At 39.1% G+C, this 21,636-nt stretch overlaps 1 protein-coding gene across 33 annotated transcripts in view; it reads right to left on the bottom strand.

The window, feature by feature from the left end:
• TLK2 (tousled like kinase 2) overlaps positions 1–21,636 on the bottom strand; it is a 150,453-nt gene that overhangs the window by 53,649 nt on the left and 75,168 nt on the right. For all 33 annotated transcript variants that reach the window (XM_035300353.3, XM_078373458.1, XM_035300361.3 and 30 more), the window contains 3 exons: positions 8,363–8,458; positions 7,022–7,114; positions 858–968 (listed from right to left, as the gene is read on the bottom strand). In XM_035300353.3, coding sequence (XP_035156244.1) covers positions 858–968; positions 7,022–7,114; positions 8,363–8,458 — 300 coding nt within the window. The remainder of the gene's footprint in view (positions 1–857; positions 969–7,021; positions 7,115–8,362; positions 8,459–21,636) is intronic.

Raw genomic sequence — 21,636 nt, 5'->3', positions numbered from 1 at the left:
CAGGAGTTCAAGACCAGCCTGACAAACGTGGTGAAACCCCGTCTCTACTAAAAATACAAAAAATAAAATTTTACTACAGTAAGAAGGATTTTGTAAAAATACAAAACCATTTTTGTATTTTTAGTAGAGACGGGGTTTCACCACGTTTGTCAGGCTGGTTGTGGGTGCCTGTAATCCTAGCCACTCAGGAGGCTGAGGCAGGAGAATTGCTTGAACCCAGGAGGCGGAAGTTGCAGTGAGTCAAGATTGCACCACTGCACTCTGGCCTGGGCGACACAGTGAGACTCTGTCTCAAAAAAAAAAAAAGAAAAGGAAAGAAGAAGAAATACTTACTAACAACTACTGAGAGAGATACACGATAACTAACCAATGACTATAATAGAGAGGACATTAGCCAATTAAAGTAATCATACACAGGTATATGACAACTTTAATTTTTTAAGAACAAAGCACTTAACTATCACATTATTGTATACATAAGTTACTCTAAATATCATCTCTGAAACAAAACTGCAACTGTTGTTAATGTTTCTAATAGTAATAGGACACTAACATCAATTAATAGAATGAATATAAGAATTTAGAAAAGCAATACTCCAAGTAAACTCAATTAGGACAAGCTGTCTGTGTTGTTCAGTATCACATTCAAAGCAATACACAGCAAGAAAGTATATCCCAAATTAACACTCCAGATACTTGGTCTGGTGTCCATGCAAGGAAAAAATTCTAATTGTCAAATCATGTTCCTAAAAAGCTCTACTTTTAAATATTTTCATCTCAAGTAAGGAAAAAGAAGCCACACAAAGAAACATTGAGCATTTTGGGATACAGAATTTAGGCAAACATTATTTACTGACCTTTTCTATAAGGAGTTTCTTGCTCATTGTCACACATCTATTTAATCGTTCCTTATATTTCTCTAGCATCTTTTGCTGTTCATCAATCTGCCGTCTCAAATCACAGTTGGCCTTGAATGAGAAAAAAAAACTTAATTAGCTCTAAGGAAGAAGATTAACAGAAAAGCAGTTTCTAGAGAGAGAAAAAAATCATTTCTATATATTGTTTTATCAAAAGCAAAATTAAAGTTCAAACGGGTAAGAAGTAACTATGTCTTAGGGAAAGTAAGTAAATCCTTTATTCTCTCATAATATATCATCTATTTGTAAATGATAAATTGAATTACTAACTTGGGCACGTTTTTCTACTGATCATATTTTGCTCCTGCCAATAACCAGTTACAGCTAATCTTGTAATCACAAACACCTAAGCTATCACAAAATAATAATTAAACAAATTTTAAGGCTAGGTGCCGTCATTCACGCATGCAATCCCAGCACTTTGGGAGACTAAGGCAGGCAGAGGACTTGAGGTCAGGAGTTTAAGAGCAGCCTGACCAACATGGTCAAACCCCATCTCTACTAAAAATAAATAAATTAGCCAGGCCTGGCGGCAGGAGCCTATAATTCCAGCTGCTTGGGAGGCTGAGGCAGGAGAACTGCTTGAACCCAGGGGACAGGGGTGGTAGTGAGCCAAGATCACGCCACTGCACTCCAGCCTAGGTAACAGAGTCAGACTCCAACTCAAAAAAAAAAAAAAAAGAATGTTGAAATTACAAAGAGTAATTAAGCATATATAAAAAATTATTGAATTTTATGTTTTCTCTGTTCTTTTTCTAGTCTCATTTCAGAAATATAAATTTGCATAAATGTTCCTCACCAGAGAATCCAGGCACGCCCATGCCCACAAAAGACAGAACAAACAAGGTCCTGGTTCAAGAATGCCAAAATGTAAATATACAGCTAATTTAACTGTGGTCAAAGCCTACAGTGTGGACTAAAAACTTAAAGCCTCCTGCAATGACAGAGAAGGAAAGAACCACTAACCCAAGGTCGAATTTGACTTGCAAGTCCTGAATTTAGTCCTTTTGTGTTAAAAAAAAAACAAACCTCAGCTCTTCCAGTAAATAATATTACCTCATAAAAAGCACAAGTAGAAGATATTACATGATACTCAATTTTTGAGACTTTTTAGCTTCATTAAAATTTTGTTATCATTTTTTCTTTTGTACAAAATCGCTTCATTTTTAAAGTAACCCATGGGAAACAGCTTGTCTCCAAATGTTTCTACTCCCCCCATAAACATAATTCCTTCCTGTTAGTTTTTGTATAGAACCATATTATCAAGGGCAAAGTGCAACTACATTTGGATAAATGTGATTACCAAATTCATACTAAAGAATCTACAAAGCAAAGATCATTTAATGTTTAGGGGAAATCCAGTCTACTCTTGTAAGGTAAGTATTCCCTTGAAACCTGCAATCAAATGTGTAAAATAAATCAACCTCTTGGCATTTATTTAAAATTTTAAGATTTCTGGCCCAGCGTGGTGGCTCACGCCTGTAATCCCAGCACTCCGGGCGGCTGAGGTGGGCGGATCAAGAGGCCAGGAGTTCAAGAGCAGCCTGGCCAACATAGTGAAATCCCATCTCTACTAAAAATACAAAATACCAGCCAAGTGTGGTGGCAGGCATCTGTAATCCCAGCTACTCAGGAGGCTGAGTCAGGAAAATGGCTTGAACCTAGGAGGTGGAGGTTGCAGTGAGCAGAGATTGCATCACTGTACTCCAGCCTTGGTGACAGTGCAAGACTCCAGCTCAAAAAAAAAAATTAACAATTCTAAGTTTTTGTGGCTTCTGACACTAATAGTTTCTAGGAGTTCATGTTTAAAATAATGGCTGGTGGCTGACATGTGTGGCTCATGCCCAGGAGTTCAAGACCAGCTTTGGCAACATGGCAAAATCTTAACTCTATAAAATTTTAAAAATTAGGGATATGGTGGCACATGCCTCTGATGCCAGCTATTCAGGAGGCTGAGGATCGCTTGAGGTCCAGACTGCAGTAAGCTTTGATTGTGCCACTGCACTCCCACTTGGGAGACAGACACTGTATCTTAAAAAAAAAAAAAAAGCAGTTGGCTAGTAGCCCCCAATGCAGCTATACCCAACATCTTACTAAAATGGCAAAATTCAATGAATGACTCATGACTGTCTGAAAGAATATACAAGACCTGTAGTCTTTCCCCAACTATCCATCTTCTAGTTCTTTTAGAAGCCTAGGTTCTAATCAACCTAAAACCAAGGCAACTGCCCTCTATGTCATCCTTTTTTATTTACCTACTCCTTTAATACTGCTCTACATACAAATAAAGACTACAACTGTTTGAAGACGATGGAGTAGGAGCAGTGGTGAGCGAAGGAAGCATACTGCTTCTTAGAAAACATAAACATCAGCTGTTCCAACGGTAGTGGGTTATCAGAACTTATTAACATTAGTGTCACTAAAGTTGGTATACAACCCCCCACTGCTAAATTTGACTGGCTTTAAAATAATTTTAAAAAAGAAAAAGAAAACATAAATATTTTTAAAAACTCCTAATGCAGTACCAAGTTAGGATTCAAGATTCAAGTTTTTCACATCCTCTGTCGTCTCAATCTTAAGAGTCAGATGATGGAGAAAGTCCGCCCACAGTTATTTCTCAGTCCAACAGAGCTTCTCTGGACAAAACCCTGATAGATACTGGAATTTGGCAAGGAGCTTTTATACCTACAAACTATTTCATTGTAAATTTTCAATGGCAATTCAAGCAGCACCCAAATGAATAAAAACAGGAATAAGAGTAACTCCATGCAAGTATATATATCCTAACAATGAAAAATACAACACAGTACTGAGATGGGTCTCCTCATCCAAAAATGGAGAAAAGGAAATAAAAATAACAATAGTAAATAAAAACAAAACCAAACAAAAAAACAGGCCCAAGGAATACAGAATACCAGCTTGAAAACAATGAAAATAATCATCTATAGAAATCAAAAGAACATTTTAGAATACTGTTTGTCATATTCCATAAAATACAAAAAGACATGATACCTAGGAAATAGGAACCAAAAACCCTAGAGAATATACAGGATGGGATAAAAAAAAGTATATTAGATGAGGGAAAAAAGTAGGGAAATTAAAAATGTAAATAATAGGCCTGGAACAGTGGCTCACGCCTATAAGCCCAGCAATTTGGTAGGCCAAGGCAGGAGGATTGCTTGAGCCCAAGGGTTCAAGTCCAGCCTGGGCAACATAGTGAGACACTGAATCTACAAAAAATAAAAAAATTAGCCAGGCACAATGGCACGTGCCTGTAGTCCCAGTTCTTCAGGAGGCTGAAAGTGAGAGGACTGCTTGAGCCTGGCAGATTAAGGCTGCAGTGAGCTGTGACTCTGCCACTGCACTCCAGCCTGGGCGACAGAGCAAGACACGTCTCAAGAAATAAAAATGTAAACAATAAAATCAAAATTCACATGAGCTGCAGTAAAGGCCAGAAATATTTAGAAAACACAGTGTTTAATGAGATTCACAAGAAAGGGGCAATCATATTAAAATGAGATATAACATGTTAGAAATAAAAGAGAAATTCAAGCTGAGAGCCTTTTATAAGAGGGATAAAAGCATAGTCAGACATAATCACACACTTTCAGAATAAACATATATAAACCCACATATAGATATACCCTGGGGCAATATTTAACAAATTGTGGTGTTTGTTGCTTTGGTCATGAACTTCTCTGAAACATTAAATGCTTGAAAAGCTGAAGAGGAGAGAGAGAGAGAGGGAGGGGGAAAGAGAGAGAGAGAGAGAGAGAGGGAGAGAGAGAGTTATATTTGAAAGACAGAAGGAACAGAACAACAGGTTATGATACAAAAATCATGTACACAGTGCTGTCTTTTTATGGGAGGGCAAAAGAGAATTCTCAGGTCTGCAAGGGCACAGAAAATTTAACACTGAGATATCCTTACTGAAAAATAATCACTTAAAAATGTATCACAATCAACAGGTAAAACAAAAACTATAAATATAAAAAATATACTGTTGATAAGCTTTGAAATCAGTTGAATAAACATGTCTAATGATGACTTCGAATTTCGTCATAAAGCTGCCTCTGTCTATATGCTTTACCTAAGAACTTACTATCATATAAAGTAATAAAAATGATAATTTAATAATAATAATAATATAGGCCAGGCACAGTGGCTCATGCCTGTAATCCCAGCACTTTGGCAGGCCAAGGCAGGCAGATCACTGCATGTCAGGAGTCAAGACCAGCCTGGCCAACATGGTGAAACCTCTTCTCTATTAAATATACAAAAATTAGTCAAACATTGTGGCACCTGCCTGTAATCCCAGCTACTTGAGAGGCTGAGGCAGGAGGATCACTTGAACCCAGGAGGCGGAGGCTGCAGTGAGCCAAGATCACACAGCTGCACTCTAGCCTGGGTGACAGAGTGAGACTCTGTCTCAACATATAATAATAATAAAGATGATAGTAACAATGTGGTGGCACATGCCTATAGTCTCAGCTACCTGGGAGGCTGAGGTGGGGACATCACTTGAGGCAGGGGTTGGGAAGGGCACAGCTTGCAAGATTGTGCCACTGCACTCCAGCCTGGGTGACAGAGTGAGACCCCATCTCAAAATAAATAAATAAAATTAATAATAATATAAACACACCAGACTTTACGAATAAAGGCCAGACTTAGTTTAGCTATGTGCTCTATGTGCTGAATCCCAGGTTTTATATTAAAAGATGTCAAAATACACTATTTTACCCTATGTTTTTTATTAATTACAGAAATATAATACAAGTAAAAAAATTTTGGAGGTCAGATCATCATGAATAGAGTGACTTTTATTATCTTTATTATTAAACATATATCTTTATTCAAACTTAACTGTACCTGAAGCCTAATAAGAAAGACTGACAAAGGCAAGGCCACCAATCTCCACCTTGCTGTATCACAGAAGCCCCGGAAGATTCAGGACACTAAAGAGTCAGTTTAATGACCGAAATGGCACGAATAAGGATCAAACCTATACCTTCCAAATCACCAGAGAAAAGTGCTAGCAAATGTTATTCATAAATCAGTAATGTCTATGTATATATTCATTTGTGTATATATACATCTACTATAAACAGCTCAAAAAAATTACTGAAAGAAAGTGTACCAAATGTTTAATCCCAATTAATGGCATTATGAGTGAAATATATTTTTCTGTATTTTGTAAAGAGCACGTATAACTTCCTCGGCCTCCCAAAGTAGCAGGTATGAGCCACCATGCTTTCTACTTTCTTTTTCTTGAAACTGAGTATCGCTCTGTTGCCTAGGTTGGAGTGCAGTGGTGTGAATTTGGCTCACTACAACCTCTACCTCCCAGGTTCAAGTGATTCTCCTGCCTGAGCCTCCCAAGTAGCAGGAACTACAGGCGCTTGCCACCACACCGGGATAATTTTTGTATATTTTGAGTAGAGACAGAGTTTCATTTCACCACGTTGGCTGGATTGGTCTCTAACTCCTGACCTCAAGTGATCTACCTGCCTCGGCCTCCCAAAGTGCTGGGATTACACATGTGAGCCACCATGCCTGGCCCTTTTCACTTTTTTACAAGTATGTGTCAGTCATGCCAAATTGCATATTCAAAATATATTTATAAAATATTATGGTATGCTTCCTAGTGGTCTCTATTTAATTCCAGATGAAGCACTTTAAAGGTTTCTTTCGTAAGTACAAAAAAGTTTGGGTGAATAGGTTATAAAAGGTACAAAAGGCAAAATGGGCAAAAAGTGCTTTTGAAATAGCTTATAAAATTCAATAATATTAAAATAACTTCTCTGGAATGGGAAAACACTTTATACTTATTTCCACAGTTCCAGATGAAATGTAACACTCCACCTATTTCTCCAGTATAAATTCAATCACTAAAATACTACACTATAAGATTTCCAATTTAAAGGTATTTAGAATGAAGAAACTGGTTCCTACTAAGATTCCCTCAGTTAAAAAAAAATACTCAAATGTTTATTATTCACTTTGTTATTTGGCTACAGTAATTACTCCTATGATATGTACATAATCCAAATATACATAACAAATGGTGCTTGCTATAAAATCTCTTACCACATTTTAATACTTACTCTTAATAAATCATCTATTCTTCCCTCCTTCTTCTCTAAGTCAGAATTCTTACTGTTTTCTAGTGCAGATATTTTTTCTATTGTGAGGTCGGACTACAGAGACAAAGGTAAAAAAATTCAGGATTAGTCTCAACATGTTAGATGTCATCACACTCTTCTCATTACCTTTTTGGGGGCAAAAAAAAAAAAAGCACTTGCTCACACAAATGGCCTAGAATCACGTGGCTCAAGAAATGAAATCTGCTCATCTCATCTCAGTCTTCAAGCCCTCTGCTGGGTTCCATATATCCCACTACACCTACATTTCAAACCTATGTTAATTCTGGAATCAAATGTATGAATTCTCACTATTGTGCACTTAAAAATGTAGAAACACATTACTCCAGAAAACTAACTGAATAGGAAAGGATCTCACAGGAGACTTGACCCAAATCTCTAAGGAACAAATGTGCCCTCTGGTGGAAACAGAGAGCAATCAGAAGGGGAGAGAGGAAGCTACCTGAGTGTTCATCTAATTGAACTGCACAAAAGCTGATGATTCAGATAAGATTCAAATGTATTCCAGGGAGTTATATGGCTCCTAATATTTAAGAAATTCTCTTAGATTGCCAAGCAAACTGTCTTAAAGGCAACATAGATAGTGTAAAAAGAGGCTTCAAGAAAACCCAATATACTCAACACTACAAAATGGAAGCTGTAGCCACCATACTTTGCAGATACAATCCTCAAATGTTTAGAACACTCCCTAAATTAAAAGAGTTCTGAACAAAATTTAAGGAGCAAACCATGTTGACATATCACCTCTGAGAGAAGTTTAGCTAGGTATAAATAAGTAAGCAGGTGCAAGGAATACATTAACTATTTTCATAAATTAGAGAATTAAAACTTACTGAAAGCCTACTAATAAACATTTCATATACACTGTCTGAGATCATGAGAATCAACCACATTTACACAGATGATTTGTACTGAGGGAATTGAGGCCTAGAAAGATAAACTATAAGCACTGCAGTGTCAGAATCTGAACTTAGGCTTTCAAAGTGTATGTACTTTTCTTCTGTGGAATACTGTTTAAAAAAAAAAAAAAAGTGTGCACTTTCCTTAATACCATGCGTTAGCATAAGCACTGCTGCTACAAAACACCAGAAGAGTAAAGTCTCAAAAAGTTACCTTCCAAAGAACTTTAAATACCCATACTGCAATTTCTGAATATCATACACACAAATGAGGTATGGTCAGATAAATACAGAAAAGGCAAAGAAGTATCATAGACTACATGGGTTAGCACTTATTCCTACACAGCAGGTATGCCCCTTGACTGATTATCAATCACCAACCTACCTGGGTCTGTCTGTGCTGGATGGAGATCTGTTTTTGGGAGCTGCAGGAATGCTCTGTGTTGCCAGATCCTGTAGATGAGGGACTGTTTTGCTGAGCCTACAATAAAGGTGCATTACCAATCACAGCAAAGTTTGGCATCTTTTTCCACAAACATTTATATTAATGCAAACAACTCCATAATATGTATCTCCACAATACAAACCCTTATGAAAGTCAGAAGTCAGGGCCATGTGGCCAAGAACAAAGTCAAACAGTTCAAATATGAGACAAAGGGCTGGACATGGTGGTTTACACAAAGTTCCTGCAAACAGGTTTAAAGTATCAAATGCTTACAAATGAATTTTTAAAATATGAAAATTAGAGAAAATGAAAAGTTCTTCCTGCAATAACTTGTCTTTTTCACTTGTATTTCATATGCTTTTGTCAGAAAAGGCTAGTGAAGCATCCAATGCACAGGGGATGCACGTGAAGAGGACTGTGAACTACTATTCTGAATAGTGTCCTAAACACACAAACGTTATCCATGAACACACAGCAGTCTAAAAATCCAGTTTGATTTCTAATACTGTCACTTGCTGACTGGGCATTCTAAGGTATTTTTAAATTTTTATGGTTTAGGTTTATATTATATTATATTCTCAATAGGACTTTTTTAAACAAGGTAAAACTGCAGCTAACAAAGTATGACCCATCACAGACATAAGTAGAAAATATTAAATATTCTGAGAATCATGGAATAATGAGAATACACTGTCTCATCAGAGAATGCAGTGTTTCCACATACATGAATTTTTTGATAGTTTCTACATATTCCTTTATTGTTCTTACTCATTAATATATCAACAATGGTATAACCACCATCTATTGAACAAGTTACTGTAACCTAAATGCTTCACTGTCAATGTCACATGTAATCCTTACAAAATCCTATAAGGAGGCTAGAGTGGGGTGGCTCACGCTTGTAATCCCAGCACTTTGGGAGGCTGAATCGGGTGATCACTTGGGGCAAGGAGTTTGAGACCGGCCTGGCCAACATAGCAAAACTTCATCTTACTAAAATTACAAAAATTACTTGGGCATGGTGGTGCATGCCTGTAGTCTCAGCTACTCAGGAGGCGGAAGCAGGAGAATTGCTTGAGCCTGGGAGGCGGAGACTGCAGTGAAACGAGATCACGGCATTGCACTCCAGCCTGGGTGACAGAGCAAGACTCTTGTCCTATAAGGTGGTTGTAATTATTAGTTCAATTTTACAGATAAATAAAATAAAAATCAAAGATATTAAGTACCCATGTGGGTTCACTGAGCTAGTAACTGGGGAACCAGAACTGGGGGTTGTGTCCACAATAACTGCTCTCAATGACCAGACTGTTATCAGCAGCCTGTGAGCAAACTAAGCTCTTCCTACACATGATTTCACTGAAGGCTCACAACGGCCTTATCAGATAGGCAGCTTTATTAATGCCATTTTAATGTATTCATTCAAAGACTATAGTATTCCCTATGTCTAAACACTGTGCTAAAAAGATTTAAAAAAAGGAAAAGCAACAACAACAACAACAAAGAAGAAAATAAAAAAAGAAAAGAAAAGAAAAAACACTGTGCTTAGTAAGTGCATGTGGCCAAGAGAAACCACAGACCCAGACCTTACCCTGCCTTAATAAAGCTTACAATCCAAAGGATTTACTAAACACTTGGTAAATATTTGTTAAAAGAAACTTGAATAAACAGTCATATAATAAATACACAATCACAATTAGGATAAGTGCTAAAAGAGCACATAACAAGGACATAACCTAATCTAGAGGGTCAGGGATAAACCTTTTAAAAGTTTATAATTTGAGGCCTGGCAAGGTGGCTCGTGTCTGTAATTGTAGCACTTTGGGAGGCCCAGGTGGGTGTATTACCTGAGGTCAGGAGTTCAAGATCAGCCTGGCCAACATGGTGAAACCCCATCTCTATAAAAATACAAAAAATTAGCCAGGTGTAGTGGCTGGCACACACCTGTAGTCCCAGCTACAAGGGAGGTGGAGGCAGGAGAATTGCCTGGACCCAGGAGGCAGAGGTTGCCGTGAGCCAAGATCATGCCACTGGACTCCAACCTGGGCAACAGAGCAAGACTTCACCTCAAAAAAAAAAAAGTTTGATTTGAGACCAGGTGTGGTGGCTCACAGCTGTAATCCTGGGGCTTTGGAAGGCCACGGCAGGTGGATTACCTGAGGTCAGGAGCTCGAGACCAGCCTGGCCAACATGGTAAAACCCCATCTCTAGATTAAAAAAACATAAAAATTAGCTGGGCATGGTGGCGGGCACCTGTAATCCCAGCTACTCAGGAGGCTGAGGCAGGAGAATTGCTTGAACCCAGGAGGCAGAGGTTGCAGTGAGCCGAGATCGTGCCATTGTACTCCAGCAAGGGCAAGAAGAGCAAAATTCCATCTCAAAAAAAAAAAGAAAAGCTTATGATTTGAAGGAAGTAAGAGTCCTATAGAGAGGAAGACAGAATCATTCTAGGTAAAGGACATCTGTGAGGGTGCCAGAGGAAGAGACATAACAGTGCAGAGTTCAAAAAGAGGACCCAGTCTCAAACAGGTTAAACAACCTGCACAGCCAGTAAGTGGCAGAGCTGCAATTAAGAGCCAGGACTATCATGCCTGTAATCCCAACACTTTGGGAGGTGGAGGCAAGCAGATCACGAGGTCAGGAGTTTGAGACGAGCCTGGCCAACATGGTGAAACCCATCTCTACAAAAAAAAATAATAATACAAAAACGAGGTGGGCGTGGTGGTGTGTGCCTGTAGTCCCAGCTACTGGGGAGGCTGAAGTAGGAGAACTGCTTGAACCTGGGAGGTGTAGGTTGCAGTGAGCCGAGACTGCACTACTGCACTCCAGCCTGAATGACAAAGCAAGACTCCATCAGAGGGTGGGGGGTGAGGTGGGGGTGCGGGGGGTGGGGTGGGAAGCACCAGGTCTATATGATTTCAAATAACTAAAAATGTTCTCTACTCTAGAATCCAGCAAATCTGATCTTTTCTTACTAATAAAGGGTCATCATTATAAATCCCAAGTATTAGACTACACTAGGATATAAGCATAATTTCCTTCTGTTATCATTAGATTGCTCTTACAATCCTCTTCTTTTAAAATGTGTTTCTATACAAATATGACAGTTTGACCTATATTTATAATAAGGGCCAATATGAATCAAATGATTAAAAGACTTCTACAGATTTCTAAATCTATGGTATATGGGTTTAAATATGCCTATTTCTGATTCTAAGTTTTCTACCAGCAAACTGAGGGTATTAGAAAGTGATTCAGTGTGATGTTTCCAAATTAAAGCTTTCTGTAAAAATACACTTATAAATAGCTCAATGATAAGTAAAAATGCAAAAGTTAACTGAGGAAGTTGGCAGTTAGGAAGTTCCTCAGTTGGTAAGCAGAAAATCCTCATGAAAATGAAAACAAAGCTTTCAAAAAGTATAAGGTACTATAAAATATAAGAACTTCAGGTGACAATGCTCTGATCACATGAGTCAGAGGAAAAAAATTGCTTGAACTGATCATTCATTCAACATTAAATGTGACCCTCTGTGCCTGGTCCAGTGTTAAAACCTAGAAATACAAAACCGGGAACATGCATGGTGGCTTACACCTGTACTCACAGCACTTTGGGAGGCTGAGGTGGGTGGATCATGAGGTCAGGAGTTCAAGACCAGCCTGGCCAAGTGGTGAAACCCCTTCTCTACTAAAAAAATAAAAAATTTAGCCAGGCATGGTGGCAGGCGCCTGTAATCCCAGCTACTCAGGAGGCTGAGGCAGCAGAGACTTGCTTGAACCCAGGAGGCAGAGATTGCAGTGTGCCAAGACTGTGCCACTGCACTCCAGCCTGAGTGATGGAACAAGATTCCATCTCAAAAAAAAAAAACCCTCCAAAACTGGAAAACAAAGAGACTATGTTACAAAATAATAATAATAATCCATGTCACCAACCTATATTAATCACGCTAATCTCTCATTCAGCTAAATACATTTTCAAGACAACCCAACCACACGAAAAGAAACATCCAAGATGAAAAAATAATACCTAATCATAGAGTTAACATATAATTCAATAAACAACTTTACAAGTAAAGTGTCAATTTAGCACTTGATTTTCAATATTTTATAGTAGGAAAGGACAAACCGCTTGGTTTATTTCATAAACTGAAACTCTGCATTTAGATATATTAAAGGTTCTTAAGATGAAAATAGGTTCAAAGAAGATCAAAAGGATACTGCATCTATAAAAATTAAAAAGTAAAGCATACAAATTATCAAACTGACAAAATAAGATCATCAAAATTTAAAAAACTTAATAGATGAGCTAACTATCAAAATGAACACAGGTGAATACACAGCCAGTAACCTAGAGGACAATGTCAAGAACATCTCCCAGAAGGTTAAATGGACCACAAAAAAAAAGCAACATGAATAGCACAGAGACCCCAAAACTATCTAATAGCTTTCTAGAAAAAAGAACAGAAGAAATGAAATAATCAAAGAAACAGTAAAATAAAATTTCTGACATAAAAAAACTTCATGATTTAAAAAAAAAAAATCAACAAACTCAGAATAGAAGGGAACTTTCTCATCCAGTGCAGTGGCTCATGCCTATAATCCTAGCACTTTGGGAGGCTGAGGTGGGCTGATAGCTTGAGCTCAGGAGTTCCAAACCCAGCCTGTCCAATATGCCAAAATCCTGTCTCAACAAAAGAAATCAGGGCATGGTATGGTGGCTCATGCCTATAATCCCAGCATTTTGGGAGGCAAAGGCGGACAGATCACTTGAGGTCAGGAGTTCGAGACCAGCCTGGCTAAAACGGTGAAACCCCCATCTCTACTAAAGGTACACAAATAAGCCGGGCGCAGTGGTGCATACTTGCAATCCCAGCTACTCAGAAGGCTGAGGCAGGAGAATCCTTTGAATCCAAGAGCTGGAGGTTGCAGTGAGCCGAGATCCATGCCACTGTACTCTAGCCTCAGTGATAAAGGAAGATTTTGTTTCAAAAAACAAACAAACAAAAAGTCAGCTGGGGGTGGTGGCATATACCTGTAGGCCCAGCTATCTGGGGAGGCTGAGGTGGGAGGATGGCTTAAGCCCAGGCAGTTGAGGGTGTAGTAAGCCAAGACTGGGCCACTGAACTCCAAGAGCCTGGGTGACAAAATGAGTCCCTGTCAAAAAAAAGAAAGGACAGGACAGGACAGGACAGGACAGGAAACGAAAGGAAAGGAGAGGGGAAGAGAGAGGGGAAAGGAGAGGGGAAGAGAGGGGGGAAAGGAGAGGGGAAGAGAGAGGGGAAAGGAGAGGGGAGAGGAGAGGAAAAAAGAGAGGGAAAAGGAGAGGGGAAAAAAGAGGGGAAAGGAGAGAGGAAAAGGAAAAGGAATAGAAGAGGAAAGGAAGGAACTTTCTCAACCTAAGAAATGACCACCTCTGAAAAACACATGGTAAACATGATACCTTTTTTTTTAGATGGAGTCTCGCTCTGTCGCCCAAGATCTTGACTCACTGTAACCTCTACCTCCTGGGTTCAAGTGATTCTCCTGCCTCAGCCTCCCAAGTAGCTGGGTTTACAGGAGCGCACCACCATGCCCGGCTAATGTAATACTTAACACTTTCCCCTAAGATCATGAATAAGAAAGACAAGGATGTCCCAGCTAGCCATTTCTATTCAAAATTATACTGGGGGTTCTAGCCAGGACAATCAGGCAAGAAAATAAAAAGCATCCAGATGGAAATAATGTAATACTACCTCTACTCGCAGATGACATAATTTTGTATACAAAAAGTCTTGCAAAAAAATTATTAGAATTCATGAGCCCAGCAGGATAGAAAATCAACATATAGGCGTGGTGGCTCACACCTGTAATTCCAGCACTTTGGGAGACTGAGGCAGGTGGATCACGAGGTCAAGACATCGAGACCATCCTGGCCAACATGGTGAAACCCCATCTCTACTAAAAATACAAAAATTAGCTAGGCATGGTGGTGCACACCTGTAATCCCAGCTTCTCGGGAGGCTGAGGCAGGAGAATCACTTGAATCTGGGAGGCGGAGGTTGTAGTGAGCCAAGACCACACCACTGCACTCTAGCCTGGGCGACAGAGCAAGACTCCATCTCAATTAAAAAAAAAAAAAAAAAATCAACATATGAAAATCAATTGTATTTCTATACTCTAGCAATTAGCAATCTGAAAATAAAATTAAGAAAACTATTCCATTTGCAACAGCACAAAAAGAATACTTAGGAATAATTCTAACAAAAGAAATATAAGACTATATATTGCAAATTGCAAAACACTGTTGAAAGAAATCAAAAGACCTAAATAAATAGATATTTTGTGTTCCTGGATTGAAAGACTTTATACTGTTAAAAAGGCAATACTTCTCAAATTGATCTAGAGATTCAACACAATTGCTATAAAATCCTATCTGGTTTATTTGTAGACACTGAAAAGCTGATCTTAAAAATCCTAGGGAAATGCAACAGATCCCAAACAGCCAATAGAATCTTGAAACACAATGAAGTTGGGAGGCTCACCCTTCCCAATTTCAAAACTTATTACGAGTGAGTTCTCATGAGATTTGATGGTTTAAAAGTGCCTGGAACTTTTCCCTTCACACACACACACTCTTTTTTTTTTTGAGACGGAGTTTTGCTCTTGTTACCCAGGCTGGAGTGCAATGGCACGATCTCGGCTCACCGCAACCTCCGCCCACTGGGTTCAGGCAATTCTCCTGCCTCAGCCTTCTGAGTAGCTGGGATTACAGGCCCGCGCCACCATGCCCAGCTAATTTTTTGTATTTTTAGTAGAGACGGGGTTTCACCATGTTGACCAGGATGGTCTTGATCTTTTGACCTCGTGATCCACCCGCCTTGGCCTCCCAAAGTGCTGGGATTACAGGCGTGAGCCACCGCACCCCGGCCACACACACACACACTCTCTCTCTCTCTTTCCTGAGAAGAAGGTGCTTGCTTCCCCTTCACCTTCTCCCATGATTGGAAGTTTCCTGAGACCTCCCAGTCATGCTTCCTGTTAAGCCTACAAAACTATGAGTCAATTAAACATATTTTCTTCATAAATTACCCAATCTCAGGTAGTTTACAGCAGTGTGAGAACAAACTAATATAACAAGCATATAGATGGAGTCGAATTTAGAGTCCAGAAATAAACTCCTTGCTATAAGTCAGCTGATTTTTGAAAATGCTCTCAAGACAATTCAATGGTAGAAGCACAGTATTTTCAACAAATGGTATTGGGACAATAGGCTATCCACATGCACAAAAATGAAATTGAAACTCCTTCCTCACACTACACACAAAAATTAACACAAAATGGAAAAAGGACCTAAATATAAGAGCTAAAAGTATAAAACACATAGAAGAAAATATAGGAGTAAATTTTCATGATTTTAGGTTAGGTGAAGCCTTGGCTATAACACTAAAAGCATAAGCAACAAAAGAAAAAACAGATAAATCGGCCTCTTCCCAAAATTAAAAATGTTTGTGCTTCAAAGGACACCCTCAAGAAGTAAAGCAACTACTCACAGAATAGAAAACATCTGCCAATGATATAGTTGACAAAGATCTAATATTCATAATATATAAAGAATGCTTACAACTTAACAATAAAGGCAACACTGTTTAAAAATGGGCAAAAGATTTGAATTGCAATCTCTCCAAAGAAGAGACACAAAAGGCCAATAAGTGAATGAAAAAATACTCAACATCACCAGTTATTTGGGAAATGCAAATCAAAACCATAATGAGACAGCACTTTACACCCACCAGGATGACTATAATGAAAAAGACAGACAACAGCAAGTACTGGCAAGGACAGGGAGAAACTGGGATGTACTGCTGCTGGGAATGTAAAAGGTGCAGCTGTTTTGGAAGAGTCTGGCAGTTCCTCAAAAACAGTTACCATATGACCTGGCAATTTCACTCTTCAGCATATATCCAAAAGAAATGAAAATGTACGTCTATACAAAGTCTTAAACATGAATGTTCACAGCAGCATCATTCATAATAACCAAAAAGTGGAAACAGCCTAAATGTCCGTCAACGGGTAAAAGGATAAAGCCGTGACCAACTGGCACCAAAAAAGGAGGATTCTATTTACTGATGCACACTCATGAAAATCCGTAAAGCCATAATGATAATCAAAGAAGAGAAAGCTATTTGTCACCATTTGGCACAGCCGCTAAACAACCACCTACTTTAAAAGTAAAAAAAAAAAAAAAAAAAAATTAAAGCTTCATTAGTAATTAAAAGGAAAGAACTAAGTATTTAGCCTGCCTTTCTAGAACTGTATGTCAGTGTACAGCAACAGTCACAGATGATGAGAGGAAAGTTCTATTTTATAGATGCTAATAGATATGTTACAATGTTAATTTGGCTATCTAGCAAAATGTTAACATGTTTTTTAAAATGCCTATTTAATTAGTTAGAGATAGGAGGTCACGATTTCTGAATTGTATTTTAAAATACTTTGGCATAAAAAAACAAAATACATTTTTTAACAATCAAGTTTTGAAGAACATCTGCATAATGTTAAAAGACACAAGTTTTGAGGAATAAGAGACTTGTCATTAAGGGAAAAAAAGATCCAGTACACCTTGACGGCTAGAACGGTTTCAATCCAAACTAATTCAATGTCTCTCTTCTTTTGAGTCCAATAAAATCATTTCATATTGCAATGCCCAACAATGAAACAATCATAATATTGTAAATGCTCTTTGCTTTAAGTCTTAGAATACTTTACAAAGCAGAAAAGACTCAATTGTAATTAAAATAACTAAATATCACACACTTACACTGTAACAATAACTTAAAAAACTGAAAAAGAAAGGAACACTGGGTGAAAGCTATGTTAAGTTTCCCTTTCATAATGAGGAGTAAATAGATCTTAAAGTTGACTAAGGCCAGGCACAGTGGCTCAAGCCCACACTTTGAGAGGCCAAGGGGGGGAAGATAATTCAAGACCAGCCTAGGAAACATAGTGAGAGCCTATCCCTACCGATAAATAAATAAATGTGATCAAATAAGGAACATATTATTTGATGTTAAAACAGTGATTATTAGAAAATCCAAAACACAAATTGTCAACAATAGTTATCTCTCTGAGGAATCCAAGGGAAGAATTTCACTCTTTTCCATCTCCTCAACTTCTTGTGGGCCATGTTCAAGTTCTACTTTTATAATTTAGGAAATTATTTGCTTATGATTTTCCCTGAGCTAGGTGTGGTAGTGCACACCTGTCATTGCAGCTATTGAGGCAGGAGAACTGTTTGAGCCCAGGAGTTCCAAAGCTATAGTATGCTATAATGCTCTATGATAGTGCCTGTGAATAGCCACTGTATCCCAGCCTGGGCAACATGCAAGACCTCTCTCTTAAAAATAAAACCTCAAGGCCGGGCGCGGTGGCTCAAGACTGTAATCCCAGCACTTTGGGAGGCCAAGGTGGGTGGATCACGAGGTCAAAAGATCGAGACCATCCTGGTCAACATGGTGAAACCCCGTCTCTAATAAAAAAATACAAAAAATTAGCTGGGCATGGTGGCGCATGCCTGTAATCCCAGCTACTCAGAAGGCTGAGGCAGGAGAATTGCCTGAACCCAGGGGGCGGAGGTTGCGGTGAGCCGAGATCACGCCATTGCACTCCAGCCTGGGTAACAAGAGCGAAACTCCGTCTCAAAAATAAATAAAATAAATAAATAAATAAAATAAAAAAATAAAACCTCAAATTTTCTATGTTAAAACACAGAATTATGTAATAATTTTAAACATTTAAAAGGTCAAGTTCTTAAACTACCACCTGCTATTTTTATCGACACATATTTAGAAATCTTTCATTGGTATATATACAGATACCTCACTTCTTTTGTCAGCTGTATAGTACTCCATTGTACAAATGTATTACAATTCATTTAACCAGTCCCTCTATGAAGAATGCCTTTAGTAATAACTCATATAACGTATAATTACACTGAGTGCTTATTAGAGCAGATCTTGTTCTGGGCATTGGAGATACAGAAGTGAAAAAAGCAAAGTCCTTGACCTGATGGAGCTCACATTCCAGTGGGGAGAAGTCAGACAAAAGTCCATCATAGTATGTCAGCTAATGATAAGATTAAGGAGAAAAACAACTGGGAGCCACATAACAGGTGGGGTGGGCAGGGAGAAGTTGCTCTTTTATAGTGTGGCCAGGGTAGGCATCTCTAATACAGTAAATATGAACAGAAACCAGAGAGAACTGAGGGAGCAGACAAGCTAATATATGGGTGAAGAATGTTAGGGAAAAGGCAACAGCCAATGCAAAGGCCCTGAGGTGAGAGCATCAATGGGAGAGAGTATTTGAGAAAACAAGGTGGGGCTAGGGTGCACAGAATCTGATGAGAAAAGAAGACTGTAGTAAAATATGCCAGGGTGGGGGAAAGCAAACCATGCATGGCCATTTTAAGAACTTTTCAACAGGGGAGTGGCATGACTGCACTTATGTTTCAATACAGTCACTCTGCTTTCTTGAGAACAGATTAAAAGAAAACAAAGGTCAAAGCAAGAAGTCCAGTTATCTCAGTGGGAGACAATGGTTTAAGTTGGAGTGGCAGTAGTGAAGAGAATTAGAAATGGTAAAATTCTGAACATAGGCCACGTGCAGTGGCTCATGCTTGTAATCCCAGCATTTTGGGAGGCCAAGGCAGGTGGATCACCTAAAGTCAGGAGTCCGAGACCAGCCTGGCCAACATGGTGAAACCCCATCTGTACTAAAAATACAAAAGTCAGCAGGGTATGGTGGTACGCGCCTGTAATCCCAGTTACTCAGGAGGCTGAGGCAGAAGGGCCTGCTTGAAACTGGGAAGCAGAGGTTGCAGTGAGCCAATATCGCACAACTGCACTCCAGCCTGGGCAACAGAGCAAGACTCCATCTCAAAAAAAAAAAAAAAAAAATTGGAACATATTTTGAAGGTAAAATCAGTAAGCTTTACTGATGGATTTGGATTTGGGATATAATATAAAAAGAAGAGAGAGATAAGAATGACTCCAAGGATTTTAGCTGTAACAATTAGAAGGAGAAAAGTTGACAGTTATTGAGATGTAGAAGGCTGTGGAGGTCAGGCACAGTGGCCCACACCTATAATCCCAGCACTTTGGGAGGCCAAGGTAGAAGGTTCACTTGAGTTCAGGAGTTTGAGAACAGACTAGGTAATACACCAATACCCTGTCTCTACGTTAAAAAAAAACAAAAAGAAGAAGGAAGGACGGAAGGAAGGAAGGAAGGGAGGGAGGGAGAGAGGGAGGGAGGGAAAAAGGAGGAGGAGGAGGAGGAGGAGGAGGAGCAGCAGCAGCAGCAGCAGGCAGCGGCGGCAGAGGCTGTAGGAGAAATAGGTTTCAGGTGGGGGACAGAAGGAAGCGTTCAGTTTTGAACATGTTAAATTTGATATGTTTGTTAGACATAAAGAGGAAATGCCTGGAAGCAACCGACACAGGCCTAAAATTCAGGGCGGAACTCTGGGCTAGAGACATAAACTTGGAAGTCCTCTGCACGTAGGAGTGAAGTTTTAATAACAAAGGAACTAGATGAGATTAAGAAGGCCCGTTGTGGTGGCTCCCATCTGTAATCCCAGCACTTTGGGGAGGCTGAGGTGTGAGGATCACTTGAGGTCACGAGTTTGAGACCAGCCTGGCCAACATGGCAAAACTCTGTCGCTACTAAAAATACAAAACTCAGCCATTGGGAGGTTGAGGTGGAGGAATCACTTGAGCCCAGGAGATGAAAGCTGTAGTGAACTGAGATTGCACCATTGCACTCCAGTCTGGGCAACAGATTGAGACCTGTTGCTCAATCTGTTGAGTACAGACCCCCTTTTTTTTTTAAAAAAAAAAAAAAAAAAAAAAAAAAAGAGAGGAAGGTTAAGAAGGAAAGGAAGGTAGATAAATGAGTCTGAAGACAGAGCCCTGGAACACTTTAATGTTTAGAGATAGGGGATGTGAGGAAAAATCAAGAGTGGAAGCTAAGTGAAGACCGTACGCTTAGAGAAGAAAGAATGACCAACGGTTGATAATGAATTGCATCTGATAAGTTCTGATGTGAAGGTCATATCCTTTGAAACACTGGGAGGGAAACTGCTTCCAGATTTCTTGCAATGATAAACAATACCTCAATAAATATCTTTGTGTAATTTTATGGGAATGGAATTTCTGGACCCAAGGATATATAAACTTAACATTGAGATACATTACCAAGTTGTCCACATGACTACATCAATTTATAGACAGAATAAAGCTGTAGGTATCTCTAAATATCACCTACACTGAAAACTATCAAATGTATTAATACTTGCCAATTTGCTAGGTCAAAATGTCATCTTGTTTTATTTTGCACTTCTCTATGGCCAAAATTGAGCATTATTTCAAGTTATTAGCCACTTGTCTTCTTTTAAAAAACAATCTTGCCTATTTTTCTAAGATTCTGCTTTCCTTTACTGATTTACAACACTTGTATATCAATACTAACCCATTTACTATTTTCTTTTTTTTTTTGAGACGGAGTTTCGCTCTTGTTACCCAGGCTGGAGTACAATGGCGCGATCTCGGCTCACTGCAACCTCCACCTTCTGGGTTCAAGCAATTCTCCTGCCTCAGCCTCCTGAGTAGCTGGGACTACAGCTGCACACTACCATGCCCAGCCAATTTTTGTATTTTTAGTAGAGACGGGGTTTCACCTTGTTGACCAGGATGGTCTCGATCTCTTGACCTTGTGATCCACCCGCCTCAGCCTCCCAAAGTGCTGGAATTACAGGCTTGAGCCACCGCGCCCGGCCTTTTTTCTTTCTTTATACTACTAAGCTTATGTGCTGGCTGGTACTACTGAGAAGCAAAGAGAAACAGAACTGTACCAAAGCATTTAGACTTTTAGTTTTTCACACTGTTTCCATGTTCCTTCTTCATACGTGGTCATTTTGTTACTTGTCTCTGTCACCTCTTTCCATGTGAGAACAATGTGGCTACAGCATCTGCTACTCCTCTGATAGCGGAGTGTGTCAGCTGATAGGACTAAGCAGGTGGTCCTTCATGCGCATCCACCAACAGCCTGCGTGCCCATCCCTTTTATAGAAGATGGAAAGGGGAACAAGCTCTTGCTAACCAAATCTTGTGTATTTAACTATGAGCTCATTACATGGTGGGCACTGCGTGTAAGTATGTGGAATAAACAAAGGTAACTCCTCTCAAGTGAAA

This window comes from Callithrix jacchus, chromosome 5 (genome assembly GCF_049354715.1).
Source record: "Callithrix jacchus isolate 240 chromosome 5, calJac240_pri, whole genome shotgun sequence".
In the NCBI taxonomy this organism is placed as follows: domain Eukaryota; kingdom Metazoa; phylum Chordata; class Mammalia; order Primates; family Cebidae; genus Callithrix; species Callithrix jacchus.
Note: the sequence above shows the minus strand (reverse complement) of the source record. Positions and strands in the feature narration are given on the sequence as shown.